Source organism: Somniosus microcephalus, chromosome 3, assembly GCF_052327205.1.
Source record: "Somniosus microcephalus isolate GS21.2 chromosome 3, FLI_Smic_1.0, whole genome shotgun sequence".
Lineage (NCBI taxonomy): Eukaryota > Metazoa > Chordata > Chondrichthyes > Squaliformes > Somniosidae > Somniosus > Somniosus microcephalus.
In genome coordinates this window covers 228,937,467-228,962,538 of record NC_140989.1, presented here as the reverse complement: position 1 = coordinate 228,962,538, position 25,072 = coordinate 228,937,467, and the positions used below count along the sequence as shown (strand labels likewise).

Genomic DNA, 25,072 nt, shown 5'->3' with positions numbered 1-25,072 from the left:
GTCTCGCTCGCTCGCTCTCTCCCCCCGGTCTCGCTCGCTCGCTCTCTCTCCCCCCGTCTCGCTCGCTCGCTCTCTCTCCCCCGGTCTCGCTCGCTCGCTCTCTCTCCCCCCGGTCTCGCTCCGCTCGCTCTCTCTCCCCCCGGTCTCGCTCGCTCGCTCTCTCTCCCCCCCGGTCTCGCTCGCTCGCTCTCTCTCCCCCCGGTCTCGCTCGCTCGCTCGCTCTCTCTCCCCCCGGTCTCGCGCTCTCTCTCCCCCCGGTCTCGCTCGCTCGCTCTCCCCTCCTCCCCCGGTCTCGCTCGCTCGCTCTCCCCCCGGTCTCGCTCGCTCTCCCCCCGGTCTCGCTCTCGCGCTCTCCCCGGTCTCGCTCGCTCTCTCTCCCCCCGGTCTCGCTCGCTCGCTCTCTCTCCCCCCGGTCTCGCTCGCTCGCTCGCTCTCTCTCCCCCGGTCTCGCTCGCTCGCTCTCTCTCCCCCCGGTCTCGCTCGCTCGTCGCTCTCTCTCCCCCCGGTCTCGCTCGCTCGCTCTCTCTCCCCCCGGTCTCGCTCGCTCGCTCGCTCTCTCTCCCCCCGGTCTCGCTCGCTCGCTCTCTCTCCCCCCGGTCTCGCTCGCTCGCTCTCTCTCCCCCGGTCTCGCTCGCTCGCTCTCTCTCCCCCGGTCTCGCTCGCTCGCTTCTCTCCCCCGGTCTCGCTCGCTCGCTCTCTCTCCCCCTCCTCTCCCCGGTCTCGCTCGCTCGCTCTCCCCCGCTCCTCGCTCTCCCCCGGTCTCGCTCGCTCGCTCTCTCTCCCCCGGTCTCGCTCGCTCGCTCTCTCTCCCCCGGTCTCGCTCGCTCGCTCTCTCTCCCCCCGGTCTCGCTCGCTCGCTCGCTCTCTCTCCCCCCGGTCTCGCTCGCTCGCTCTCTCTCCCCCCGGTCTCGCTCGCTCGCTCTCTCTCCCCCGGTCTCGCTCGCTCGCTCTCTCTCCCCCGGTCTCGCTCGCTCGCTCTCTCTCTCCCCCCGGTCTCGCTCGCTCGCTCTCTCTCCCCCCGGTCTCGCTCGCGCTCGCTCTCTCTCCCCCCGGTCTCGCTCGCTCGCTCTCTCTCCCCCCGGTCTCGCTCGCTCGCTCTCTCTCCCCCCGGTCTCGCTCGCTCGCTCTCTCTCCCCCGCTCTCTCTCCCCCGGTCTCGCTCGCTCGCTCTCTCCCCCCGCTCTCGCTCTCCCCCGTCTCGCTCTCTCTCCCCCGGTCTCGCTCGCTCGCTCTCTCTCCCCCCGGTCTCGCTCGCTCGCTCGCTCTCTCTCCCCCCGGTCTCGCTCGCTCGCTCGCTCTCTCTCCCCCGGTCCTCGTCTCTCCCCGGTCTCGCTCGCTCGCTCGCTCTCTCTCCCCCGGTCTCGCTCGCTCGCTCGCTCTCTCTTCCCCCCGGTCTCGCTCGCTCGCTCGCTCTCTCTTCCCCCCGGTCTCGCTCGCTCGCTCTCTCCCCGGTCTCGCTCGCTCGCTCTCTCTCCCCCGGTCGCTCGCTCGCTCGCTCTCTTCCCCCCGGTCTCGCTCGCTCGCTCGCTCTCTCCCCGGTCTCGCTCGCTCGCTCTCTCTCCCCCCGGTCTCGCTCGCTCGCTCTCTCTCCCCCCGGTCTCGCTCGCTCGCTCTCTCTCCCCGGTCTCGCTCGCTCGCTCTCTCTCCCCCCGGTCTCGCTCGCTCGCTCGCTCTCTCTCCCCCGGTCTCGCTCGCTCGCTCTCTCTCCCCCCGGTCTCGCTCGCTCGCTCTCTCTCCCCCGGTCTCGCTCGCTCGCTCGCTCTCTCTTCCCCCCGGTCTCGCTCGCTCGCTCGTCTCTCTCCCCCGGTCTCGCTCGCTCGCTCTCTCTCCCCGGTCTCGCTCGCTCGCTCTCTCTCCCCCCGGTCTCGCTCGCTCGCTCTCTCTCTCCCCCCGGTCTCGCTCGCTCGCTCTCTCTCCCCCCGGTCTCGCTCGCTCGCTCTCTCTTCCCCCGGTCTCGCTCGCTCGCTCTCTCTTCCCCCCGGTCTCGCTCGCTCGCTCTCTCTCCCCCGGTCTCGCTCGCTCGCTCTCTCTCCCCCGGTCTCGCTCGCTCGCTCTCTCCTCTCTCTTCCCCCCGTCTCGCTCGCTCGCTCGCTCTCGCTCTCTCCCCCCGGTCTCGCTCGCTCGCTCGCTCTCGCTCTCTTCCCCCCGGTCTCGCTCGCTCGCTCTCGCTCCCGCTCTCTCTTCCCCCCGGTCTCGCTCGCTCGCTCTCTCTTCCCCCCGGTCTCGCTCGCTCGCTCTCTCTTCCCCCCGGTCTCGCTCGCGTCGCTCTCTCTTCCCCCCGGTCTCGCTCGCTCGCTCTCTCTCTCCCCCGTCGCTCGCTCGCTTCTCTTCCCCCCGTCTCGCTCGCTCGCTCTCTCTCCCCCCGGTCTCGCTCGCTCGCTCGCTCTCTTCCCCCCGGTCTCGCTCGCTCGCTCTCTCTTCCCCCCGGTCTCGCTCGCTCGCTCTCTCCCCCGGTCTCGCTCGCTCTCTCTCCCCCCGGTCTCGCTCGCTCGCTCTCTCTCCCCCCTCTTCTCCCCCGGTCTCGCTCGCCTCGCTCGCTCGCTCGCTCTCTTCCCCCGGTCTCGCTCGCTCGCTCGCTCTCTCTTCCCCCCGGTCTCGCTCGCTCGCTCTCTCTTCCCCCCGGTCTCGCTCGCTCGCTCTCTCTTCCCCCCGGTCTCGCTCGCTCGCTCTCTCTTCCCCCCGGTCTCGCTCGCTCGCTCTCTCTTCCCCCCGGTCTCGCTCGCTCGCTCTCTCTTCCCCCCGGTCTCGCTCGCTCGCTCGCTCTCTCTCCCCCCGGTCTCGCTCGCTCTCTCTTCCCCCCGGTCTCGCTCGCTCGCTCTCTCTTCCCCCGGTCTCGCTCGCTCGCTCTCTCTTCCCCCCGGTCTCGCTCGCTCGCTCTCTCTTCCCCCCGGTCTCGCTCGCTCGCTCGCTCTCTCTTCCCCCCGGTCTCGCTCGCTCGCTCGCTCTCTCTTCCCCCCGGTCCCTCGCTCGCTCGCTCTCTCTTCCCCCCGGTCTCGCTCGCTCGCTCGCTCTCCTTCCCCCCGGTCTCTCGCTCGCTCGCTCTCTCTTCCCCCCGGTCTCGCTCGCTGCTCGCTCTCTCTTCCCCCCGGTCTCGCTCGCTCGCTCGCTCTCTCTTCCCCCCGGTCTCGCTCGCTCTCTCTCTTCCCCCCGGTCTCGCTCGCTCTCTCTTCCCCCCGGTCTCGCTCGCTCGCTCTCTCTTCCCCCCGGTCTCGCTCGCTCTCTCTTCCCCCGTCTCGCTCGCTCTCTCTTCCCCCCGGTCTCGCTCGCTCGCTCTCTCTTCCCCCCGGTCTCGCTCGCTCTCTCTTCCCCCCCGGTCTCGCTCGCTCTCTCTTCCCCCGGTCTCGCTCGCTCGCTCTCTCTTCCCCCCGGTCTCGCTCGCTCGCTCTCTCTTCCCCCGGTCTCGCTCGCTCGCTCTCTCTTCCCCCGGTCTCGCTCCTCGCTCCCCGGTCTCGTCGCTCGCTCTCTCTTCCCCCCGGTCTCGCTCGCTCGCTCTCTCTTCCCCCCGGTCTCGCTCGCTCGCTCTCTCTTCCCCCCGGTCTCGCTCGCTCGCTCTCTCTTCCCCCCGGTCTCGCTCGCTCGCTCTCTCTTCCCCCCGGTCTCGCTCGCTCGCTCTCTTCTTCCCCCCGGTCTCGCTCGCTCGCTCTCTCTTCCCCCCGGTCTCGCTCGCTCGCTCTCTCTTCCCCCCCGGTCTCGCTCGCTCGCTCTCTCTTCCCCCCGGTCTCGCTCGCTCGCTCTCTCTTCCCCCCGGTCTCGCTCGCTCGCTCTCTCTTCCCCCCGGTCTCGCTCGCTCGGCTCTCTCTTCCCCCCGGTCTCGCTCGCTCGCTCTCTCTTCCCCCCGGTCTCGCTCGCTCGCTCTCTCTTCCCCCCGGTCTCGCTCGCTCGCTCTCTCTTCCCCCCGGTCTCGCTCGCTTCGCTCTCTCTTCCCCCCGGTCTCGCTCGCTCGCTCTCTCTTCCCCCCGGTCTCGCTCGCTCGCTCTCTCTTCCCCCCGGTCTCGCTCGCTCGCTCTCTCTTCCCCCCGGTCTCGCTCGCTCGCTCTCTCTTCCCCCCGGTCTCGCTCGCTCGCTCTCTCTTCCCCCCGGTCTCGCTCGCATCGCTCTCTCTTCCCCCCGGTCTCGCTCGCTCGCTCTCTCTTCCCCCGGTCTCGCTCGCTCGCTCTCTCTTCCCCCCGGTCTCGCTCGCTCGCTCTCTCTTCCCCCCGGTCTCGCTCGCTCGCTCTCTCTTCCCCCCGGTCTCGCTCGCTCGCTCTCTCTTCCCCCCGGTCTCGCTCGCTCGCTCTCTCTTCCCCCCGGTCTCGCTCGCTCGCTCTCTCTCTTCCCCCCGGTCTCGCTCGCTCGCTCTCTCTTCCCCCCCGGTCTCGCTCGCCTCGCTCTCTCTTCCCCCCGGTCTCGCTCGCTCGCTCTCTCTTCCCCCCGGTCTCGCTCGCTCGCTCTCTCTTCCCCCCGGTCTCGCTCGCTCGCTCTCTCTTCCCCCCGGTCTCGCTCGCTCGCTCTCTCTTCCCCCCGGTCTCGCTCGCTCGCTCTCTCTTCCCCCCGGTCTCGCTCGCTCGCTCTCCTCTTCCCCCCGGTCTCGCTCGCTCGCTCTCTCTTCCCCCCGGTCTCGCTCGCTCGCTCTCTCTTCCCCCCCGGTCTCGCTCGCTCGCTCTCTCTTCCCCCCGGTCTCGCTCGCTCGCTCTCTCTTCCCCCCGGTCCTCGCTCGCTCGCTCTCTCTTCCCCCCGGTCTCGCTCGCTCGCTCTCTCTTCCCCCGGTCTCGCTCGCTCGCTCTCTCTTCCCCCCGGTCTCGCTCGCTCGCTCTCTCTTCCCCCCGGTCTCGCTCGCTCGCTCTCTCTTCCCCCGGTCTCGCTCGCTCGCTCTCTCTTCCCCCCGGTCTCGCTCGCTCGCTCTCTCTTCCCCCCGGTCTCGCTCGCTCGCTCTCTCTTCCCCCCGGTCTCGCTCGCTCGCTCTCTCTTCCCCGTCTCGCTCGCTCGCTCTCTCTTCCCCCGGTCTCGCTCGCTCGCTCTCTCTTCCCCCCGGTCTCGCTCGCTCGCTCTCTCTTCCCCCGGTCTCGCTCGCTCTCTTCCCCCGGTCTCGCTCGCTCGCTCTCTCTTCCCCCCGGTCTCGCTCGCCTCGCTCTCTCTTCCCCCCGGTCTCGCTCGCTCGCTCTCTCTTCCCCCCGGTCTCGCTCGCTCGCTCTCTCTTCCCCCCGGTCTCGCTCGCTCGCTCTCTCTTCCCCCCGGTCTCGCTCGCTCGCTCTCTCTTCCCCCCGGTCTCGCTCGCTCGCTCTCTCTTCCCCCCGGTCTCGCTCGCTCGCTCTCTCTTCCCCCCGGTCTCGCTCGCTCGCTCTCTCTTCCCCCCGGTCTCGCTCGCTCGCTCTCTCTTCCCCCCGGTCTCGCTCGCTCGCTCTCTCTTCCCCCCGGTCTCGCTCGCTCGCTCTCTCTTCCCCCGGTCTCGCTCGCTCGCTCTCTCTTCCCCCCGGTCTCGCTCGCTCGCTCTCTCTTCCCCCCGGTCTCGCTCGCTCGCTCTCTCTTCCCCCCGGTCTCGCTCGCTCGCTCTCTCTTCCCCCGGTCTCGCTCGCTCGCTCTCTCTTCCCCCCGGTCTCGCTCGCTCGCTCTCTCTTCCCCCCGGTCTCGCTCGCTTCGCTCTCTCTTCCCCCCGGTCTCGCTCGCTCGCTCTCTCTTCCCCCCGGTCTCGCTCGCTCGCTCTCTCTTCCCCCCGGTCTCGCTCGCTCGCTCTCTCTTCCCCCCCGGTCTCGCTCGCTCGCTCTCTCTTCCCCCGGTCTCGCTCGCTCGCTCTCTCTTCCCCCGGTCTCGCTCGCTCGCTCTCTTCCCCCCGGTCTCGCTCGCTCGCTCTCTCTTCCCCCGGTCTCGCTCGCTCGCTCTCTCTTCCCCCCGGTCTCGCTCGCTCGCTCTCTCTTCCCCCCGGTCTCGCTCGTCGCTCTCTTCCCCCGGTCTCGCTCGCTCGCTCTCTCTTCCCCCCGGTCTCGCTCGCTCCGCTCTCTCTTCCCCCCCGGTCTCGCTCGCTCGCTCTCTCTTCCCCCCGGTCTCGCTCGCTCGCTCTCTCTTCCCCCCGGTCTCGCTCGCTCGCTCTCTCTTCCCCCCGGTCTCGCTCGCTCGCTCTCTCTTCCCCCCGGTCTCGCTCGCTCGCTCTCTCTTCCCCCCGGTCTCGCTCGCTCGCTCTCTCTTCCCCCCGGTCTCGCTCGCTCGCTCTCTCTTCCCCCCGGTCTCGCTCGCTCGCTCTCTCTTCCCCCCGGTCTCGCTCGCTCGCTCTCTCTTCCCCCCGTCTCGCGCTCGCTCTCTTCGGTCCGCTCGCTCGCTCTCTCTCCCCGGTCTCGCTCGCTCGCTCTCTCTTCCCCCCGGTCTCGCTCGCTTCGCTCTCTCTTCCCCCCGGTCTCGCTCGCTCGCTCTCTCTTCCCCCCGGTCTCGCTCGCTCGCTCTCTCTTCCCCCGGTCCTCGCTCGCTCGCTCTCTCTTCCCCCCGGTCTCGCTCGCTTCGCTCTCTCTTCCCCCCGGTCTCGCTCGCTCGCTCTCTCTTCCCCCCGGTCTCGCTCGCTCGCTCTCTCTTCCCCCCGGTCTCGCTCGCTCGCTCTCTCTTCCCCCGGTCTCGCTCGCTCGCTCTCTCTTCCCCCCGGTCTCGCTCGCTCGCTCTCTCTTCCCCCGGTCTCGCTCGCTCGCTCTCTCTTCCCCCCGGTCTCGCTCCGCTCGCTCTCTCTTCCCCCCGGTCTCGCTCGCTCGCTCTCTCTTCCCCCCGGTCTCGCTCGCTCGCTCTCTCTTCCCCCCGGTCTCGCTCGCTCGCTCTCTCTTCCCCCGGTCTCGCTCGCTCGCTCTCTCTTCCCCCGGTCTCGCTCGCTCGCTCTCTCTCCCCCGGTCTCGCTCGCTCGCTCTCTCTTCCCCCCGGTCTCGCTCGCTCGCTCTCTCTTCCCCCCGGTCTCGCTCGCTCGCTCTCTCTTCCCCCCGGTCTCGCTCGCTCGCTCTCTCTTCCCCCCGGTCTCGCTCGCTCGCTCTCTCTTCCCCCCGGTCTCGCTCGCTCGCTCTCTCTTCCCCCCGGTCTCGCTCGCTCGCTCTCTCTTCCCCCCGGTCTCGCTCGCTCGCTCTCTCTTCCCCCCGGTCTCGCTCGCTCGCTCTCTCTTCCCCCCGGTCTCGCTCGCTCGCTCTCTCTTCCCCCCGGTCTCGCTCGCTCGCTCTCTCTTCCCCCCGGTCTCGCTCGCTCGCTCTCTCTTCCCGGTCTCGCTCGTCGCTCTCTCTCCCCGGTCTCGCTCGCTCGCTCTCTCTTCCCCCCGGTCTCGCTCGCTCGCTCTCTCTTCCCCCGGTCTCGCTCGCTCGCTCTCTCTTCCCCCCGGTCTCGCTCGTCGCTCTCTTCCCCCGGTCTCGCTCGCTCGCTCTCTCTTCCCCCCGGTCTCGCTCGCTCGCTCTCTCTTCCCCCCGGTCTCGCTCGCTCGCTCTCTCTTCCCCCCGGTCTCGCTCGCTCGCTCTCTCTTCCCCCCGGTCTCGCTCGCTCGCTCTCTCTTCCCCCGGTCTCGCTCGCTCGCTCTCTCTTCCCCCCGGTCTCGCTCGCTCGCTCTCTCTTCCCCCGGTCTCGCTCGCTCGCTCTCTCTTCCCCCCGGTCTCGCTCGCTCGCTCTCTCTTCCCCCCGGTCTCGCTCGCTCGCTCTCCGTCTCGCTCGCTCGCTCTCTTCCCCCCGGTCTCGCTCGCTCGCTCTCTCTTCCCCCCGGTCTCGCTCGCTTCGCTCTCTCTTCCCCCCCGGTCTCGCTCGCTCGCTCTCTCTTCCCCCGGTCTCGCTCGCTCGCTCTCTCTTCCCCCCGGTCTCGCTCGCTCGCTCTCTCTTCCCCCCGGTCTCGCTTCGCTCGCTCTCTCTTCCCCCCGGTCTCGCTCGCTGCGCTCTCTCTTCCCCGGCTCCGCTCGTTCTCGTCGGCGTCTCTTCCCCGGCTCGGCTCGCCTCGGCTCTCTCTCCCCCGGTCTCGCTCGCTCGCTCTCTCTTCCCCCCGGTCTCGCTCGCTCGCTCTCTCTTCCCCCCGGTCTCGCTCGCTCGCTCTCTCTCCCCCGGTCTCGCTCGCTCGCTCTCTCTTCCCCCGTCTCGCTCGCTCGCTCTCTCTTCCCCCCGGTCTCGCTCGCTCGCTCTCTCTTCCCCCCGGTCTCGCTCGCTCGCTCTCTCTTCCCCCCGGTCTCGCTCGCTCGCTCTCTCTTCCCCCGGTCTCGCTCGCTCGCCTCTCTCTTCCCCCGGTCTCGCTCGCTCGCTCTCTCTTCCCCCGGTCTCGCTCGCTCGCTCTCTCTTCCCCCCGGTCTCGCTCGCTCGCTCTCTCTCCCGTCTCGCTCGCTCGCTCTCTCTCCCTCGGTCTCGCTCGCTCGCTCTCTCTCTCTCCCTCGGTCTCGCTCGCTCGCTCTCTCCCCCGTCTCGCTCGCTCGCTCTCCCCCCTCCCCGCGTCTCTCTCTCTCCCGCCTCCCCTCGTCTCTCTCTCTCCCGCCTCCCCTCCCGCGTCTCTCTCTCTCTCCCCCCTCCCCGCGCGTCTCTCTCTCTCTCCCCCTCCCCGCGCGTCTCTCTCTGTCTCTCTCTCCCCCCTCCCCGCGTCTGTCTCTCTCTCTCCCCCCTCCCCGCGTCTGTCTCTCTCTCTCCCCCCTGGGCCTTACCTCCACCGAGTGTCAGCCTTTCCTCGGCTTCTTCATTGCGCTTCTCGGGCCTGGGGCTGCGGTTGCCGCTCATCTCACCGCCTGGCATCGAAAGGAAAACGGGAAAAGAGATTAAAACATCTGCATTCAAAAGTTTCACAACGAGCCAACGCGACGCCTACGGTGGAGCTCGGGCCCGGGTAAAGGGAGTCGGCGCCGGAAGTGCCCGTCACACACCTGGCTGAAGCCACAAGGCGGCCATCTTGGTAAAGATCTCATCTTCATAGACTGTGGTGTTGTTTTTCTCAATAGTCTCTCCACTGTTCAACAATAACGATCATAGGGTTAACCCTCCGGAATAACCGGGAGTTTGCCGGAATCGTAATCCAGCTGCCCAGGAGATCAAGTGGGTTAAATTTCCCACCTCTCAGTAATTTCCCTGCAAATCTGCTCCTTCATCTCCTACCCATTACTTGGTGGTCTATAAAATACACCAAGTAGTGTAGTCGCTCCTCTATTGTTTCTTAACTCCAACCAAATAGATTATGTCTTTGACTCCTCAACGACATTCTCTCTTTCTAGCATACTAATATTTTCCCTAATCAAAACTGCTATTCCTTTTTATCCTTCCCTATCTTTCTTGAATACCTTGTACCTTAAGTATCCAATCCTCCCCTTTTTTGAGCCAGGTCTCGTTATCGCCACTACATCATATTCCCACATAGCTATTTGTGCCTTCAGCTCACTGACCTTAACACACTTTGTGCATTTACACACATGCACTCCAAACCTAACTTAGATCTCTGTATTTTCTATGATCCCACCTAATTATGTATTATTTCTAACTCTATCTCTCCCAGTCCTCTGTGCACCTTGTTTCTACTTTTTAATACTACATCTTGTTGCCCAACCCCCTGCTGAATTCATTTCAACCCTCCCCCACTGCACTAGTTAACCTGCCTGCAAGGATATTCGTCCCAGCTCTGTTCAGGTGCAACCCGTCCACCTAGGACGGGCACCCCCTGCCACAGAACTGGTCTCAATGTCCCAGGAATCTGAAGCCCTCCTTCCTGCACCATATCTCTAGCCATGAAAAAATCTGCCATGTCGTCCTATTTTTATTCTCACCAGCACTGGGTGTAATCCAGAGATTACGATCTTTGAGGTCCCGTTTTTTAACTTCCTCCCTAGCTCCTTAAAATCTGACTGCAGGACCTCAACCCTCTTCCTCCCTCGGTCGTTGGTTCCGACATGGATCATGACTTCTGACTCTTCCCCTTCCCCCCGCAGAATGTCCTGCACCCTGTCCATGATGTCCCTTACCCTGGCACCAGGAAGCAACATGCCACATGGAAATATGGAACATATACAGAAAATGTGCAGCCCTCAGGAATGGACAATGCTGAACATAAAGTTAATGCAGTAAAAGAGGACAAATGGATGATGCCACTGCAGGTAAATGGAGCATTAGTTACATTGAAACTAGACACTGGGGCAAAAGCAAACTTAATCAGTATGAGTGACATTAAAAATATGAAAGAAAAGCCCAAAATACAGAAAAAGTTAGTACTACTGAAGAACTATAATGGACAGAAAATAGATAGCTTAGGTGTATGCACACTCAAAGTGACAGTCAAAGACAAAGTGCATCATCTCATGTTTTCTGTTGTGGCTGAAGGACTTGATTCACTACTAGGTGACAAAGCTTGTGAGGACTTAGAACTGGTCAAGAGAGTCTACTGTATAAACTGTGCCATAAGCAGACCAGATGAATCAGTGGATTCTGTAGTGAGTAATTTCCAGGATGTGTTCAAAGGATTTGGAGTTCTACCATTCACTTACAAGATCCAGCTAAAGGAGGATGCTCAGCCAGTGGTACATGCTCCACGGAGAGTTCCAGCACCCCTGCGTGACCGGCTCAAGAAAGAACTGGACAGAATGACCACACTAGGAGTCATCAGGAAAGTCGAAGAGCCAACAGACTGGATTAACTCCATGGTATGTGTAAAGAAAAAGAACAATGATCTAAGAGTATGCATGGATCCAAAGGACTTAAATGCAAACATAAAACGTGAACACTACCAGATTCCCAAGCGAGAAGAAATCACCAGTGAAATGTCACAAAGCTCGATGCCTCACAAGGATTTTGACAACTAAAACTGGATGAAGAGAGCACCAAATACTGTACCTTCAACACACCATTTGGCAGGTATTGTTTCCTCAGAATGCCTTTTGGGATAATATCTGCATCTGAAATCTTTCATAGAGCAATGGAACACATAATTGAAGGTCTGGAAGGAGTTCGGGTCTATGTTGATGACATCGTCATCTGGGGCTCCACACTGAAAGAACACAATGAGAGACTGACTAAAGTGCTACAGAGCATACGCCGGAATGCACTGAAGCTCAACAAAGACAAGTGTCAGTTTGGCGTCCAGGAAGTCACTTTCCTAGGAGATAATCTATCTGGTAAAGGAATAGAGCCAGATATGAAAAAAGTAAACACCATACTCAACATGCCCCGACCCACTGACAAAAAAGGAGTGCTACGCATCATGGGGATGATAAACTTCATTGGAAAGTTCATTCCTAACTTGTCAGCCAAGACAGCCTGTCTGCGAGACCTACTACATAAAACAAATGAGTTCGCATGGACAGAAAGACATGAACAAGAGTGGATGAACCTCAAACCAGTGCTGACAACCACACCTGTACTCACCTTCTTTGACCCAACAAATAGAATCAAAGTGTCAACGGATGCATCAAAAGATGGCCTAGGCGCGGTCTTGCTACAAGCAGAGGGTGAAGATTGGAAGCCTGTTGCCTATGCCTCCAGGTCTATGACTGACTCTGAGTGTCGATACGCCCAGATTGAAAAGAAATGTCTAGGCTTGGTAGCTGGACTAGAAAAATTCCATGGCTACATATATGGACTTCCCACCTTCACAGTTGAGACAGACCACTGCCCACTGGTTGCCATCATGAAAAAAAACCTGAATGAAATGTCTCCAAGGATTCAACGACTCATGATGAAACTGCAAAGATATGACTTTGAACTGATCTACACACCAGGCAAACACATAGTGTTAGCAGATGCACTATCCCGAGCACCCACAATGAGTCATGTGAGCTCTACTGAGGAAGACATGGATGTTCATGTGAGTATGGTCACTGCTGCGCTGCCCGTGTCAGACACAAAATCAAAGCAAATAGCAGAAGAAACAGTAAAAGATACAGTGTTACAAACAGTAATAGAGAACATTCATCATGGTTGGCCAAAAGGTTCCTGTCCAAAGTACTATCACATCAGGTCAGAGTTAAGTGTCGCAAGTGGACTATTACTAAAACAGAACAGAATAGTCATTCCACAGGCTCTACGTCAAGACATGCTCAAAAAGATTCATGAGGGACACCTCGGAATTGAAAAATGCAAAAGGAGAGCAAGAGACACTGTTTATTGGCCTGGCATAAATAAGGACATTGAGAACATGATAGGCATATGTGAGACATGTCAGAAACACCAAAACAAACAAGCAAAGGAACCAATGATAGTAGCTGACTTACCAACAGCACCATGGCAAAAGGTTGGCATGGACCTCTTTCATTTGAATGGTAAAGACTATCTAATAGTGATTGACTACTATTCTAACTATCCTGAGATGGCGCTGCTCTCAAGCACATCAGCAAGCAGTGTCATAATGCATGTTATATCCATCTTCGCCAGACATGGAATTCCCAGGATTGCCGTTAGTGACAATGGTCCGTGCTTCAACTGTAAGGAGTGGCAACAGTTTGTAGCACATTATGACTTTCAACACATCACATCCAGTCCTCTGTATGCTCAGTCGAATGGTAAGGCAGAGAAAGGTGTTCAAGTTCTCAAACAGCTACTGAAGAAAGCAACAGAAAGCAAGTCTGATCCTTATCTCGCCCTGCTTAGCTACCGAGCCTCCCCTTTAGACTGTGGTTCTTCACCTGCTGAACTCCTAATGGGTCGCAAGTTGCGCACCATGCTACCCTGCTGTGCAAAAGAAAAGCAGAGTAAGGAACTGAGACAGAGACTTCAACTGTTAAAGCTGAAACAGAAATCACACTATGACAAGTCATCCAAAACTCTGAAACCATTGACAAGGGATGATGTTGTCAGGCTTGAGGATCCAGATGCATGGAACAGGAAAGCTACAGTTCTTGAGGAAGTAGGACCAAGGCCATACACTGTTAGAACTGAGGAAGGACAGATTCTCAGGAGGAACCGCCATTCCCTCCTGAAAACACAAGAAACTATCCAAGAGCAAATCGATGACAATGCCGCAACTGAATCTTGTCACTCACCACCAGAACAATCTAACACAAACACACATACAGGCTCTCATGAAAACACATCAGACCTACCTGTGCTGAGAAGATCCAAACGTGAAGTAAAAAAGCCTGATAGACTTAATCTTTGAGTATAAAGAAAACTATAATAAAAGAATGAAAAGCTTAGAGTTCATAAAGTAAAGCTTTGAAAATGTGGTGACTGTTGTGAAGATGTTTATGTCGTTATGATTGATTGATATTGATTTTGTTTAACCTCTAAGGAAGGGGGATGTAATGATCAGTAACATGTCATTCTAGAATGGTACACTAGGTGGAGCTGTATGTTTAGTAAGGGGCTACCCAGAAGGCAGTAGTCAAGATGGATGCCTGTACACTAGTCCACATGGCTGAATAAATGACTAGCTCAAGCTAGCTGTTCATAATGAAAACGTCTATTTATTTATGAACATAACATTTAGTGGGGAGGAATGCAGTTACAGGAGAGAGCACCAGCACCGAGGATCCAAATGGCCTCCTCCTGTGCTGTAATTTCTGCACTTATAATGAAAACTTTCCTTTATTGAGTCTGAGCCCAGGGAGTGGTTTAGAAATATTGGTTCTGAGCTGAGTTTTGGACAATGTGCCCTGTGATTAGAGCCCCAACACTGAGCCCTCTCCCCTCTGTGCGATCTCTCGGTTTGGTTCAGGTCAGTCTGTGTCGGCTGGCTTGACGTGTGAAGTCCAAGTACAGATCAGCTGTGACGGAGGTTCACAGTTGTCACCTCCACATGGAACCGGAATTCAAACCAGATTCCAAGGAGATAGGGAGAGAGATCAGGCCTGTTAAAGGTGGCCGACTGGGGAGCCCGACCACACCTTGTGCAGCACAGGGAGAATCTGGCTGCGATTTCAGGGTGAATATCAGCGGGTTATAGGATTACTACTAGTTACAGGTTGGGTATCGAGGTATTACACATATTACTACCAGTTAAATATAGTGAGTTATTGTATTACTGTTGGTTATAAGGGGAATCGGAATGTAACTACTATTAGTTATCAGTGCAATTTCAGTAAGTTACCATTAGTTACTGGTGGAATCAAAGTTCCTCCCAGCTCTGGTTTCCCCTCTGCGAATCACCCCCCCACCTTCAGTTTCTCCTCTTCCCCACCCTCGGTTTCCCCTCTTCGCCCGCTCACAATTGGCCTCCTAGTTCTTGGAGCTTGTCGCACAACAGCTGCTGGCGCAAAATCACAAGCAAAAATACTCAACTACAGGGGACCCAACCTTTATAAGGTAAATACAATAACATTTGTAGCAGTCATGTGATCAAATGTCACATGGTCAGATGTCATGTGGTTGGAACAACACTTGATCTAATCTCCAGGAATGTCTTGAACCAAAGTTGGCAACCTTGATATATACTTGAAAAGGAGAAATTTGCAGGGCAATAGGGAAAGAACAGGGAAGCGGGGCTAACTTCTTTACCCAGAGAGTGCTGAGAATGTGGAACTTGCAGTTGAGGCGAACAGCACAGATGCATTTATGGGGAAGCTGGAAAAGTACATGAGGGAGAAAGGAATAGAAGGTTGTGTTGATAGGGTGAGATGGAGTAAGGTGGGTGGAGACTCGTGTGGAGCATAAACCATGGGGCATGGACCTGTTGGGCTGAATGGACTATTTCTGTGCTGTAAATTCTGTGCTATAATTCCAACCTGGATATTTATCCACCTTGTTGAGAGTGGACAAACTACACTAAAGAGGAGCAGGAGGAAACCCGCAGGATCTGTTCATGTAAAAGGCCAACTGAGTGAGGCCGTTTTTGATTTTTTTTTGTTTAGAAACTCGGGCTCCAATATTAACGGGGAGACACACTGGGCGTGGGAAACCCAGAAGTATGTTCAGCGCATCTGTCAGTGGCTTTTTAACTCAGCCACCTTATTGTCATTTTTACTTCCAAGTTTGCCGTCCAATTCGCGGCAGCGGGTGTGATGAGGACCCGCATGACGTGATCTCAACTCCAGTATTTAAAGGGCCAATCCAAACATGCAATTTGGAGGAGTTGGAGTTGGGCAGAGGAGAAAAGGAAGTTCCAGAATGGATTCTAGACGTTTAATGGCTGCGCCCCAGTTCACTGATGCCTCCCTTGATGTGCAGCTGGGGATTGTGAGGAGCTGGAGGGAGATTCTATTCCCCAGCAATGGGAGGAGAAAAGCTGTGGCAGAAACAAAGAAGGCGTGGTTGGAGGTTGCCCAGGAGGTCAGCAGCAGGAGCTTTGTGCCACACTCCTGGATGCAGTGGAGGAAGTGCTTTAATGACCTAGCCAGGTCAGGAAAGGTGAGTACAGTTGCGCATTCACCTAGATCGTGCTGTGCGCATCACCCCACTCCCTCACTCTGCCTTCTCAAGCCTACTCCATCACATCACTCCTCACACCCACTTGTATTGCAGGTGCACCCATCCTTCTCTATCTATGCACTTCCTCACATCCCCATTTATCCATCCATCACTCCCACTCACCCTCATCTTCTGCAATTTCATGCCTCTCCCTGATACTCACCAAATGCACTCCATCTATCGGCTGAACACATGCCATTACACTCACTCATAGGTCTGTTCTTTCCCTCATTGCAGAGGTGGTCCTCCAAACATCTTGGAACTGACTAGCACAGAGGAGTCATCGGAGGAAATCAGTGGAGTTTCAGCATCCCTGGCTGTCGGAGATGGGGAGCTCCCAGCTACCTGGTAACGCAATTAAATATTAGCGACCTACATGTCATACGGCACTCAGTCATGTTGACTTGATTTCAACAGCAAGTGAAATATGATCATCTTCATAATGATAATTTGCAACGAGCAAAACAAGAGGCCATCAATATAAGATAGTCACCAAGAAATCAATTCAGAAGAAACGTCTTTACCCAGAGAGAGAGTGGTGAAAATCGCTAGCTCAGGGATTGGTTGAAGCAAATAGTATAGATGCATTTAAGGGGAGGTATATGAGGGAGAAGGGAATAGAGGGTTATGCTGACAAAGTTAGATGAGGAAAGACAGGAGGAGACTCGAGTGGAGCACAAACGCGGGTAAGGACTGGTTGGGCCGAATGGCCTGTTTCTATGTTGTATATCCTATGTAAAATCCTTACCTTGCCACGACTAATTCATGTCTTTTATCTCTAGCAGATCCTTCACGCGTGCAGCAGAAGTCGGTGTAGGCCGCCGCCGATTCCTCCGAGGAGCTGAGTCCTCACAGGACTCATGCATACCACGTACCAGCTCAGGTATTCGCACTTTGGTGGGACTATGTAAACCGATATTTGGGTTTTAACCTGGTGACTCATACTTTACAAGTGAGCAAGAACTACTGGGAATGGTAGCATAGTGGGAATAGTAATCCAGAGGCCTGGACTAATGATCTGGAGACAGGAGTTCAAATCCCATCCATGGCAGCTGGGAATTTAAATTCAATTAAATAAATCTGGAATAAAAAGCTAGTGTCAGTAATGGTGACTATCGGATTGTTGTAAAAACCAACCCATCTGGCCTATATATGAATCCAGGCCCACGTGGTTGACTCTTAACTGCCCTTTGAAATGGCCTAACAAGCCACTCAGTAACAAACTGTTACAAACAACAATAATAAGAACACTGTGGGAGTACATGCACCTTATGGATTGCAGCGGTTCACCACCTTCTCAAGGGCAATTAGGTAGGGCTGAGCAATAAATGCTGGCTATGCCAGCAACACCCACATCCCATGAATGAATTTTTTTTAAACTGTGCCAGAGGGCCCTCTCCAAGCTATGCTCAGCTGGACACAGATGCTGTACCCATTGAGCAGCAGCAGACAATGTGTGATGCACTGACAAGTGTTTCATAGCACACAGAATGGAGGAGTCCGCCTCAAGCATGAGTGGGTTGATGTCGCAGGGGCATTCCATTGATGGCTAGAGTGTCTAACTCATGGAAGATCAAACGTGGCTATTAACTAAGTCCATGCACACTCTAGATGCCAACATGTCTGCCTCCTTGAACAGATACCTTGGCATTACTCTGCACCAAAGTGCGCACCACCACAGTGGTAGCAGTGAAATGTGGCTGGGCCATGAGAGGGATGCTGGTGAAAGGGGACATGGAAGTGGGCACTCCACTCAAAGCGCTTCCATTTCTCACCCATTGCACCCCCCCAGCCCACATGCTGCCTCGTCTCCCACTGGCGAGTCTTCCCCTACACAGATGCAGGTGACGCAGCCTTTAGCGGGGCCCTCGCTGTCCAGCTACAGGTCACTGAACAGCAGACTGGTGTTGGTGCTGATGCTGCTGGTGCTCACATTGGCCCTCGTCCAAGGTCCAATCTAAGGCAGCCATAGCACCACCCATCCTGATATGTTTGAGAAAATCGCCAAAGTGTAGAAAGTAACCTATCAGCAAAAGTACTGTGAACAAAGCCTTTCCCACGAGTGGGTAAGAAAGCAGCTGTGAGTACTGCGTATTTATTGCAGTATTTGTTTGAGTTTGATTCAGCCCCCTCAATTGCCTTCACTGGCGACTTTCAGGAAGCCCGGGAAACCTGTGGACCCAACGTTAAACTAGAAAATGTATATAAATTTTGCTCTAATTGAGCGATTAACATAGGTTAATTGGCAACCCGCCTCCTTTCATCAGATTTAACCCCTCCACCCACACCCAGCCACTCCACCATGTTAAAATTGCCCTCCAAGCCTCTGCTATCAATATGAAATACGCAGCAGTTACATTAAATAAATGAAATAAAAAAGCTCGAGCTCAGTCTGTAAACAGATGTCTGACTGGCAGTAAGGTGACAGAGAATCACACTCCAAAGGAATTGTCTTTTCCTACCACACTTGACTGAAGCAAAAGACTCTACAGAGGAGCCTGAGGTTAGAATTTTATTTTTCGGGAGAATGGGGGCGGGGGAAAGAAAATTGGGTGAATCTTGTTGCTCAACAGACGAGGAAGGTCAGTGTTGCAAATTGTGCACCCAGTGTCGGCACTCCCAGATCAAGCATAGCAGAGCTTAGATGCTTCCTCTGCCTCTACTCCATCACTTGAATCCAAGCCTTTCTAGTTCCCACACCAAACATACTTGTTGCCTCTCTGAGTGAGATGCCTAACTGTTCCAAATTCTAAGCAGTTTGTACAGTGGATCCCAGCCACTGGGCACCATCAGTCTGGCCTCCCTTCAAATCCAGGGAGAAAGGAATAGAAGGATATGGTGAGATGAAATAGGATAGGAGAAGGCTCGTGTAGAGCATAAACACCAGCATAGACCCGTTGAGCTGAATGGTGTAAGATTTGCAAAGTTTAGCAGATCCCCCAAAACCAAGAAGGTTACCCTAAAGAAGGGATTTTTGGACTGTTAATAAACCATGTCAGAATGGTATAAGAATATTGAGCCTAAGGGAGATTTAAAATCAAAAGACCCCAGGATTTTGGTTTTATTTTTAAAAGCATGTTCGAGCCTGTGGAAGGAAAAAGGCTGCAACAAAAGAATTGGGATTGGCCTCTGTAAATGGACAGTTTTGGGTATTGGCATTAACCGAGCTGTCTGGGGACTTATCTAGACTGTCTCAGTCATTTTACAGACTGACAATAGACCAACGGAAAAGCAGTTCCCGCCAAAATTACAGAACCATCCAAAACCTTGCATAATGCAAACCATGCCATCAACCAACAAAAGAACCTTGGCCCCCACAGGAAAAAGACAACTTTACTGCAATTAAACAAGAGATTAAACAATCGATGGGACCATCCCGAAACCATTTTACACGTTCTTAAAACAACTCAAGATCGATGGGACCATCCCAAAACCAATTAAGCAATTCACACCAATCAATATTAACGAGCCCGCCAAAACTAACAATAAGCCAGAACTGATTTGGCGTGCAGATTAGCAGGCCTCAATCAGTATAATTGAAGGCCTGTTTCTCACAGAAAACAGTTGAGTCCAGGGCGAAGAAGTTCAAGCAGTTCAGTGCTGGAGGAAGTTTGGTTCATCGTTCATTTCAAATCAAGTCATCAAGTTCAGCCCAGTCCAAGAAGAAGCATCTCGAAGCAGGTCTCCCTCTCGAAGAAGCAACACACCATCGGAGACCTCGCGGCAGACCAGGGCCCCACGAAACAAACAACCAAAAATATTACCAGCAACTGGGTAATATTGGGCCACCGCGACCAACAAGAAACCAACTTGGAAGACTGAAGAGACTCTAAACCCTACTTCTAACCAAAAGAAATTGATAGATCTAATACGCACCCGACTGCATCAGCGGACACGCGAAGACTGACCAGCAACGCAGGTTAAGTCCTCTACCATGTCCGGGGTACGGCAGGCCCCAACCACCACATCTAGAGAACCCCGAAATCGTAAACCTCTACAACTGTCAAAAGAAGTAGTTTTGGTGAGCATTATCCCTGGTCCTCTGGAGCCCAACTTATCTAGTGAAGTGGTATTGGAAGGGGTGAAGTATTCTGTCTATTGTTATTTTCCCTCGTATATTCCGAAGTGTTCCCCCAATTTAGAGTATTAAGATTATTGTGTTGTGTATTTCTTTTCTCAAATAAAGATCAAAGTTCTTTCACCAAAATTCAGTTCACAGAAATCACAGAAACCCCACAATGCAGATAGAGGCCATTTCGGCCCATCAAGCCTGCACCGACACATATCCCACCCTATCCCCGTAACCCCATGTATTTAATCCCCTAACACTAAGGGTCAATTTATCATAGCCAATCATCCTAACCTGCACATCTTTGGACTGTGGGAGGAAACCGGAGCACCCGGAGGAAACCCACGCAAACACGGGGAGAATGTGCAAACTCCACACAGACAGTCACCCGAGGCCGGATTCGAACCCGGGTCCCTGGCGCTGTGAGGCAACAGTGCTAACCACTATGCCACCGTGCTGCAATTTCATTACTGCCCCAAATAAGTCCAAGGTCTAGAACCAAGGGAGTGGGAGCGATTCGAACCGCTCATAAGTCAGAGGTGAAGCTGACCCCAAACACCACCTCCTACAATGGCCTCCTTCTATGCTGAACAATTCTATGTAATTGAATAGTTCTTTCAAAGAGCCAGCACAGACACGATGGGCTGATGGCCTCCTTCTGTGCTGTATGATTCCATGATTCTAATTACAGGAAACTTTGTGCTATCCGGCACCGACGGGACCGAGCTGTTGCCGTCCCATCAAAACTGCCGGACAAACCAGCGCTAATGTTGAAACATACGGAGATTTTGAGCTCCGTATCTGGCAACAAACCCTGTAGCTTCTGAACAGTCGGCCGTACCTTGCAAGCGTCTCTGTAGCTTAGCAACAGCTTCAGCGAGCCCTTGCAGAGCCTGACTGGTGAAGAAAAAGCAACGAAAAGAAAAAAAACCTAACGAAACGGCTCCTGATTTTTGCCGGTGGCTCGAGCATTCCGGAAAGTTAACCTCCGGATAAACCAAAGTTTCCTTTAATCTGTTGCATCAGTGGCCTGTAGCTAATGAAAGAAGTTGTTCCTGCATTGATGTCCAAACCAATTGCCACTTTGGATTTTATTAAGGTGCAAGATTTATTTCTTCAGGTCTAGTGGTGTGTCTTCTATCACGTTTTGGGTTTGCACACTAGTTATTTCCTAGAGTTCAACATCACCAGCCACTCCCAAAAATGTACCTCATATCTCCTATAATCTGAAGTGTGCTTTTTGTGCCCAATATCTACCAGGGATCATTGCAGAAAGCCCTCACTCTATACTGTAGTTACTGGAATGTATTACGTGCCACCATGTGATCCTCCTCTCTTCAAAAGGGAGACTGGATATACACTCTTGACCCAATCGAAACACAAGCTTATACGAGCAAGTGGATTTATTTACCTAAGTCAGATAAATGATGATTACACAGTATAACACAATGAGATATCTTTCTCAACCCTCCTTGAGACATAAAGTAACAAAACTCACTTTTTCTCCAAACACAGACATTTACTTATTGTATCCTCAGTCTAGCCAACTCCCTGGATAAACAGCGCTGAAACGTTTAAAACCGTAGCCCTCTGGCTGCAGTTGCAAAGCTAATACACTGACTGAAACATGGCTGTGAACCCACCCCTGAGACACTCAAGATAATTCTATAATTGGAGGTCTCTGACAACAAGCTGCCTGTCAGGTAGACTCCAGCAAATCAAAGATAACTGACAGAGCTGTTGCATGAACACACTATTCCAGGTGGAACCTATCCTTTGATCTACGTCCAGGTAGCATGGGAGGAGCCCTGCATCCATCCTGAATAATAGCAGTAGACAGCGCCAACTCTCATCATTACATTAGATAATACAGTCATTCATCAAATATTGGGAATGAGTGTCAGCTTCTGTTCAGGCACAAAGGGCCATCAGAGTTGAGTCAGATGGGATGCTCACTCAACATTCACATACTCATACTTTCCCGCCAAATTATCAGAAAGCATGAAAATCCATTTTAAATAATGTCTGTAAAAAGCGTTCTTAAAAAACAGAATATTTTACAACCAATACCTGAAGAAAACAAGAACCAAGGACTACAGTCTCTATGGTTTATTTTTTTTCTGCATTTAGAGGTTTTTGTATTTTTCTCCCTTGACACACTATTTTTGGCCAAAGACCAGCTCCACTCCCAGTGCTATTCTGTAACTGGCTACTAGGAAGTCTCTAAAAGCACCCGAAGGTGACTCATTACTCTCCCTCCCCATGGAAATTCCTGACCTCCATTCTTCGGGGGTCATTTTAACTTTCGGCAGTGGCATGAAACGGACGATATCGGATTATAAACCCCACCCCATTTTCCTTTCCTCTAAATGGCTGGCAGCCAATCGGATATCGCACGTTTTACACCCCAGTGTTTTCTATAGCTGTTACACTGAGACTACATCATGCATTAGGGTTGTGAGTTATGTGGGTCTATGCCACTTCATGATTTATTTGTTCGTCAATAAACATTTCCTTTCCATCTTTTTAAACTCACATAGACTGAACTGCACTTACCATACCCTGTGGGTCCAGTGACCAAGGGAAAATGTAGAGTTCCCACAAATACATGCAACACAACTGATCAGCCCATGGTCCTGATGAAAGTCCTTGTTATTTGTGTCAGTTCTTTAAAGCAGGCTCCAACCGCACAGCTTGCTAACCAGTTCCTCATTCATACGTGGTTCATGCACTACATTTAAAGTATACAGCTGACTTTTTCCACATGGCAGGAAGTCACCTCATATGCCGCGACCTCTTCCACCTAGAAGGACAAGGGCAGCAGATGCATGGGAACACCACCACCTCCAAGTTCCCCTCCAAGTCACACAACATCCTGACTTGGAAATATATCGCCGTTCCTTCATCGTCGCTGGGTCAAAATCCTGGAACTCGAGCACTGTAGGCGTAACTTCACCACACGGACTGTAGCAGTTCAAGAAGGCAGCTCACCACCACTTTCTCTGCGGCAATTAGAAATAAATGCTGGCCTTGCCAGTGACAGCCACATCTCGTGAATGAATTAAAAAAATGTTAAAATCTCTAGTGAGCAGGCTGGAGGAAAATATCAATCAGCTTTTAATTTTGGAGTAAGAATAAAACCAAAAAAGGCGGTGAAGCATCTGAATGAACCCCAAGCCTGCTGCAAGAAGCACTTCCCTGGAGTCAGATTATGAAGTTTACTAATATTTGTTATCTGGAGCGAGAGGACACAAGAACCCAATGGGGCAGTGTCACTGTGCCACCATGCACTCTTATTAGGTCCATGCTGTGCATCTATCTAAATGCAATGTGCATAAGACCTCGGAGTAGAGACAGTAATCAGAAGCTAAACACAAGACTCGACTCATTACAGAGAACACTACCAGAAATGAGGCCAAAACAGTAAAAGGTAAAATAACACAACTTATTTCATACCATCCTTCTCCCTACCCTGTCTGCTCTTTCAGCTTGTGGGTGAACAGCAACAAGAGATTCTTGGTGTCATCTGACAATGACTGTGGAAGTGGACTGGCCCTCCAATGATCAAACTCACTTCACACACAGCTGGTGGCTTCAAGTACAATCTGGCATCCAGTGCCAGAAGCTGCAAGCAAACCTCTTAATCACCATGCTAGCCAGTGAGTGTCATCTCTGTGATGAAACACTGTAGGTTAAGATTGCCACCCTCTCTGTCTGGGTGATAAACTGGCAGATAATACCCGCCCACTTTCATTCCCATTGAGGGCAAATTTGCCTTCGTAGCTTGGAGGTCATTTTCATTTTGACCGCTGGGTGGAAAACGGGCAGGAACGGATCAGCCGCCCATTGCGGGAAAATATGCGGCAGAGTGCAAAATGGGCTGACGATTTGCTATCGACTGTTTGGCCTGCCGCCCAAGACAAATTTCACTCCACGTGTGTTTATGAATAATTTAAGACATGATGTGTTAAGTGTAGCTACTTGGGAGGACCTATGGGGATTTTCCTCTCGTCATGTCTGGGTTTGTTGTAGATTAGGAGATTGATTGCTATGTTCTGTCAACAATGTTGGATAAGTCCATTACCCTGTAAACAGATTCAGAAAGCTAGAGACAGTAATATGTTTGATAATTCACTTCATTTATTATTGACAAAACATTAATCTTAAACACCCAGAGTAGCGCACATTAGCTCCGCATCTAAAACTCACATGCGTGGATTTAATGAGAACCCTTGAAAATGGCTTCACCAAGCCTGTTCACGCCATTGGGTCTCGAAGACAGCAAGAGGTCTCTTTCTTTCTAAATAATCAAAAACACTCTATCGCTTCTTTATACCATTTTGTTTATGGTCTTCTTCCTGCTGGATGCAACACAATCTGATGTTTTACGACCACCCAGTTGTTCAAACCGATTGCCAAACAGAGATGAAAGGCTCCATGCCTTTTCACACCATACTTTTAGTCATAGTCATAGAGTTATACAACACAGAAAGAGGCCCTTCGACCCATCGTGTGCATGCCGGCCATCAAGCCCTGTCTATTCTAACCCCATTTTCCAGCACTTGGTCCGTAGCCTTGTATGCTATGCCATTTCAAGTGCTCATCTAAATGCTTCTTGAATGTTGTGAGGGTTCCTGCCTCTACCACCCTTTCAGTCAGTGAGTTCCAGATTCCAACCACCCTCTGGGTGAAAAATGCATTTCCCCGAGCCACAGCTTTGTGTAAACAACCTTTGATGCATGCTCTTATAGCAGCATATTGCCTTTAATATTACAGCAATCTCCTGCCCTTCCACTACCCCCTGCTGTGATGAAAAGCCTGTGTTTTAAAAACTTATGTTTCAATCTTAGTAATTCTGTAAGCTCAATATTTCTCCACCTAGTTTATTTATATATGCCTATTTTTACAGTACAATATCCTTGGTCCTGAAATTCATCATTCTCTAATGTTATCAGCATCACCGAGGGGAACGGACAGGCTTTTCGAGAACAGGATTTAAACCAATTCTGTCTACATTACTGTTTTGTCTTTGTTAGAAATAAAAGTAATGTAAAAACATATCGATATTCTTACAAACAACTCCATTATCGTTGCATCATGCGACTACCAGGATGGTAGAAGGCGAAGTAGGTGGACCTTGGTCTTTTTTCGTTTAGCAATTCCGATGTTTAACAGAGGCTCACATCCTGCACAGGATAACAGCACTCGGTAGAACTGCATGATCCTGTGCTGGTATTGTCTGCATTCTGCCCACATTCTTCTCCCTACTTCACCCCTGCAATATGTATATTTTTAGTCTATTCATTAGTGCAGTCAAAATTTGATTTGAATTTAAACTTCAGTACAAAAGTGGAAATCACTGAAAAGGTTCCTTGTCGCTTTAAATCAGTTACATCTTTGCTTGATAATGTGATCTCACTAACATTGCACTGAATTAATTGAGGCTTCATTTAAAAAAATTAATAAAAATGCTAAAATATCAAAGGGGTTACATAGTTAAAATTATTCAACGAACAGTGGTTATTTCTGTCATCACTCAACTGTGCCTGGTCCTTGATGCAGCAGATATTAGTTCTCAGCCCCACAGCAGTAAAAAGGAAATCCCGGAATGAGGTACGACTCTCGCATCATTTTTGTTTGTAGGGAAGGAAACACTTCTGCCGGGTCACTTATCTAGTGGCCTTGGGTCCAGGACCCTGCACTAAACCAATGGGGCCACTATGGTACAGGCTTT

At 53.4% G+C, this 25,072-nt stretch overlaps 1 protein-coding gene and 1 long non-coding RNA gene across 3 annotated transcripts in view; one reads left to right on the top strand and one right to left on the bottom strand.

Annotated features, from left to right (window-relative positions):
- The window catches only part of LOC147121759 (torsin-1A-interacting protein 2-like), a 47,691-nt gene extending 39,003 nt beyond the window's left edge, over nucleotides 1-8,688 (bottom strand). Inside the window, exon 1 of the mRNA XM_085982252.1 lies at nucleotides 8,597-8,688. Within this exon, the coding sequence (XP_085838378.1) occupies nucleotides 8,597-8,684 (88 nt within the window). The 5' untranslated portion in view covers nucleotides 8,685-8,688. The remainder of the gene's footprint in view (nucleotides 1-8,596) is intronic.
- Nucleotides 8,689-8,692: 4 nt separating this feature from the next.
- LOC147121758 (uncharacterized) overlaps nucleotides 8,693-25,072 on the top strand; it is a 61,703-nt gene continuing 45,323 nt past the window's right edge. Inside the window, exons 1-4 of one of the 2 annotated variants that reach the window (XR_015077615.1) lie at nucleotides 8,693-8,841; nucleotides 9,866-10,030; nucleotides 16,052-16,152; nucleotides 24,248-24,810. This is a non-coding gene — a long non-coding RNA (uncharacterized LOC147121758). Of the gene's footprint in view, nucleotides 8,842-9,865; nucleotides 10,031-16,051; nucleotides 16,153-24,247; nucleotides 24,811-25,072 lie in introns of those variants that run through there. The other variant, XR_015077616.1, reaches the window with a different exon arrangement.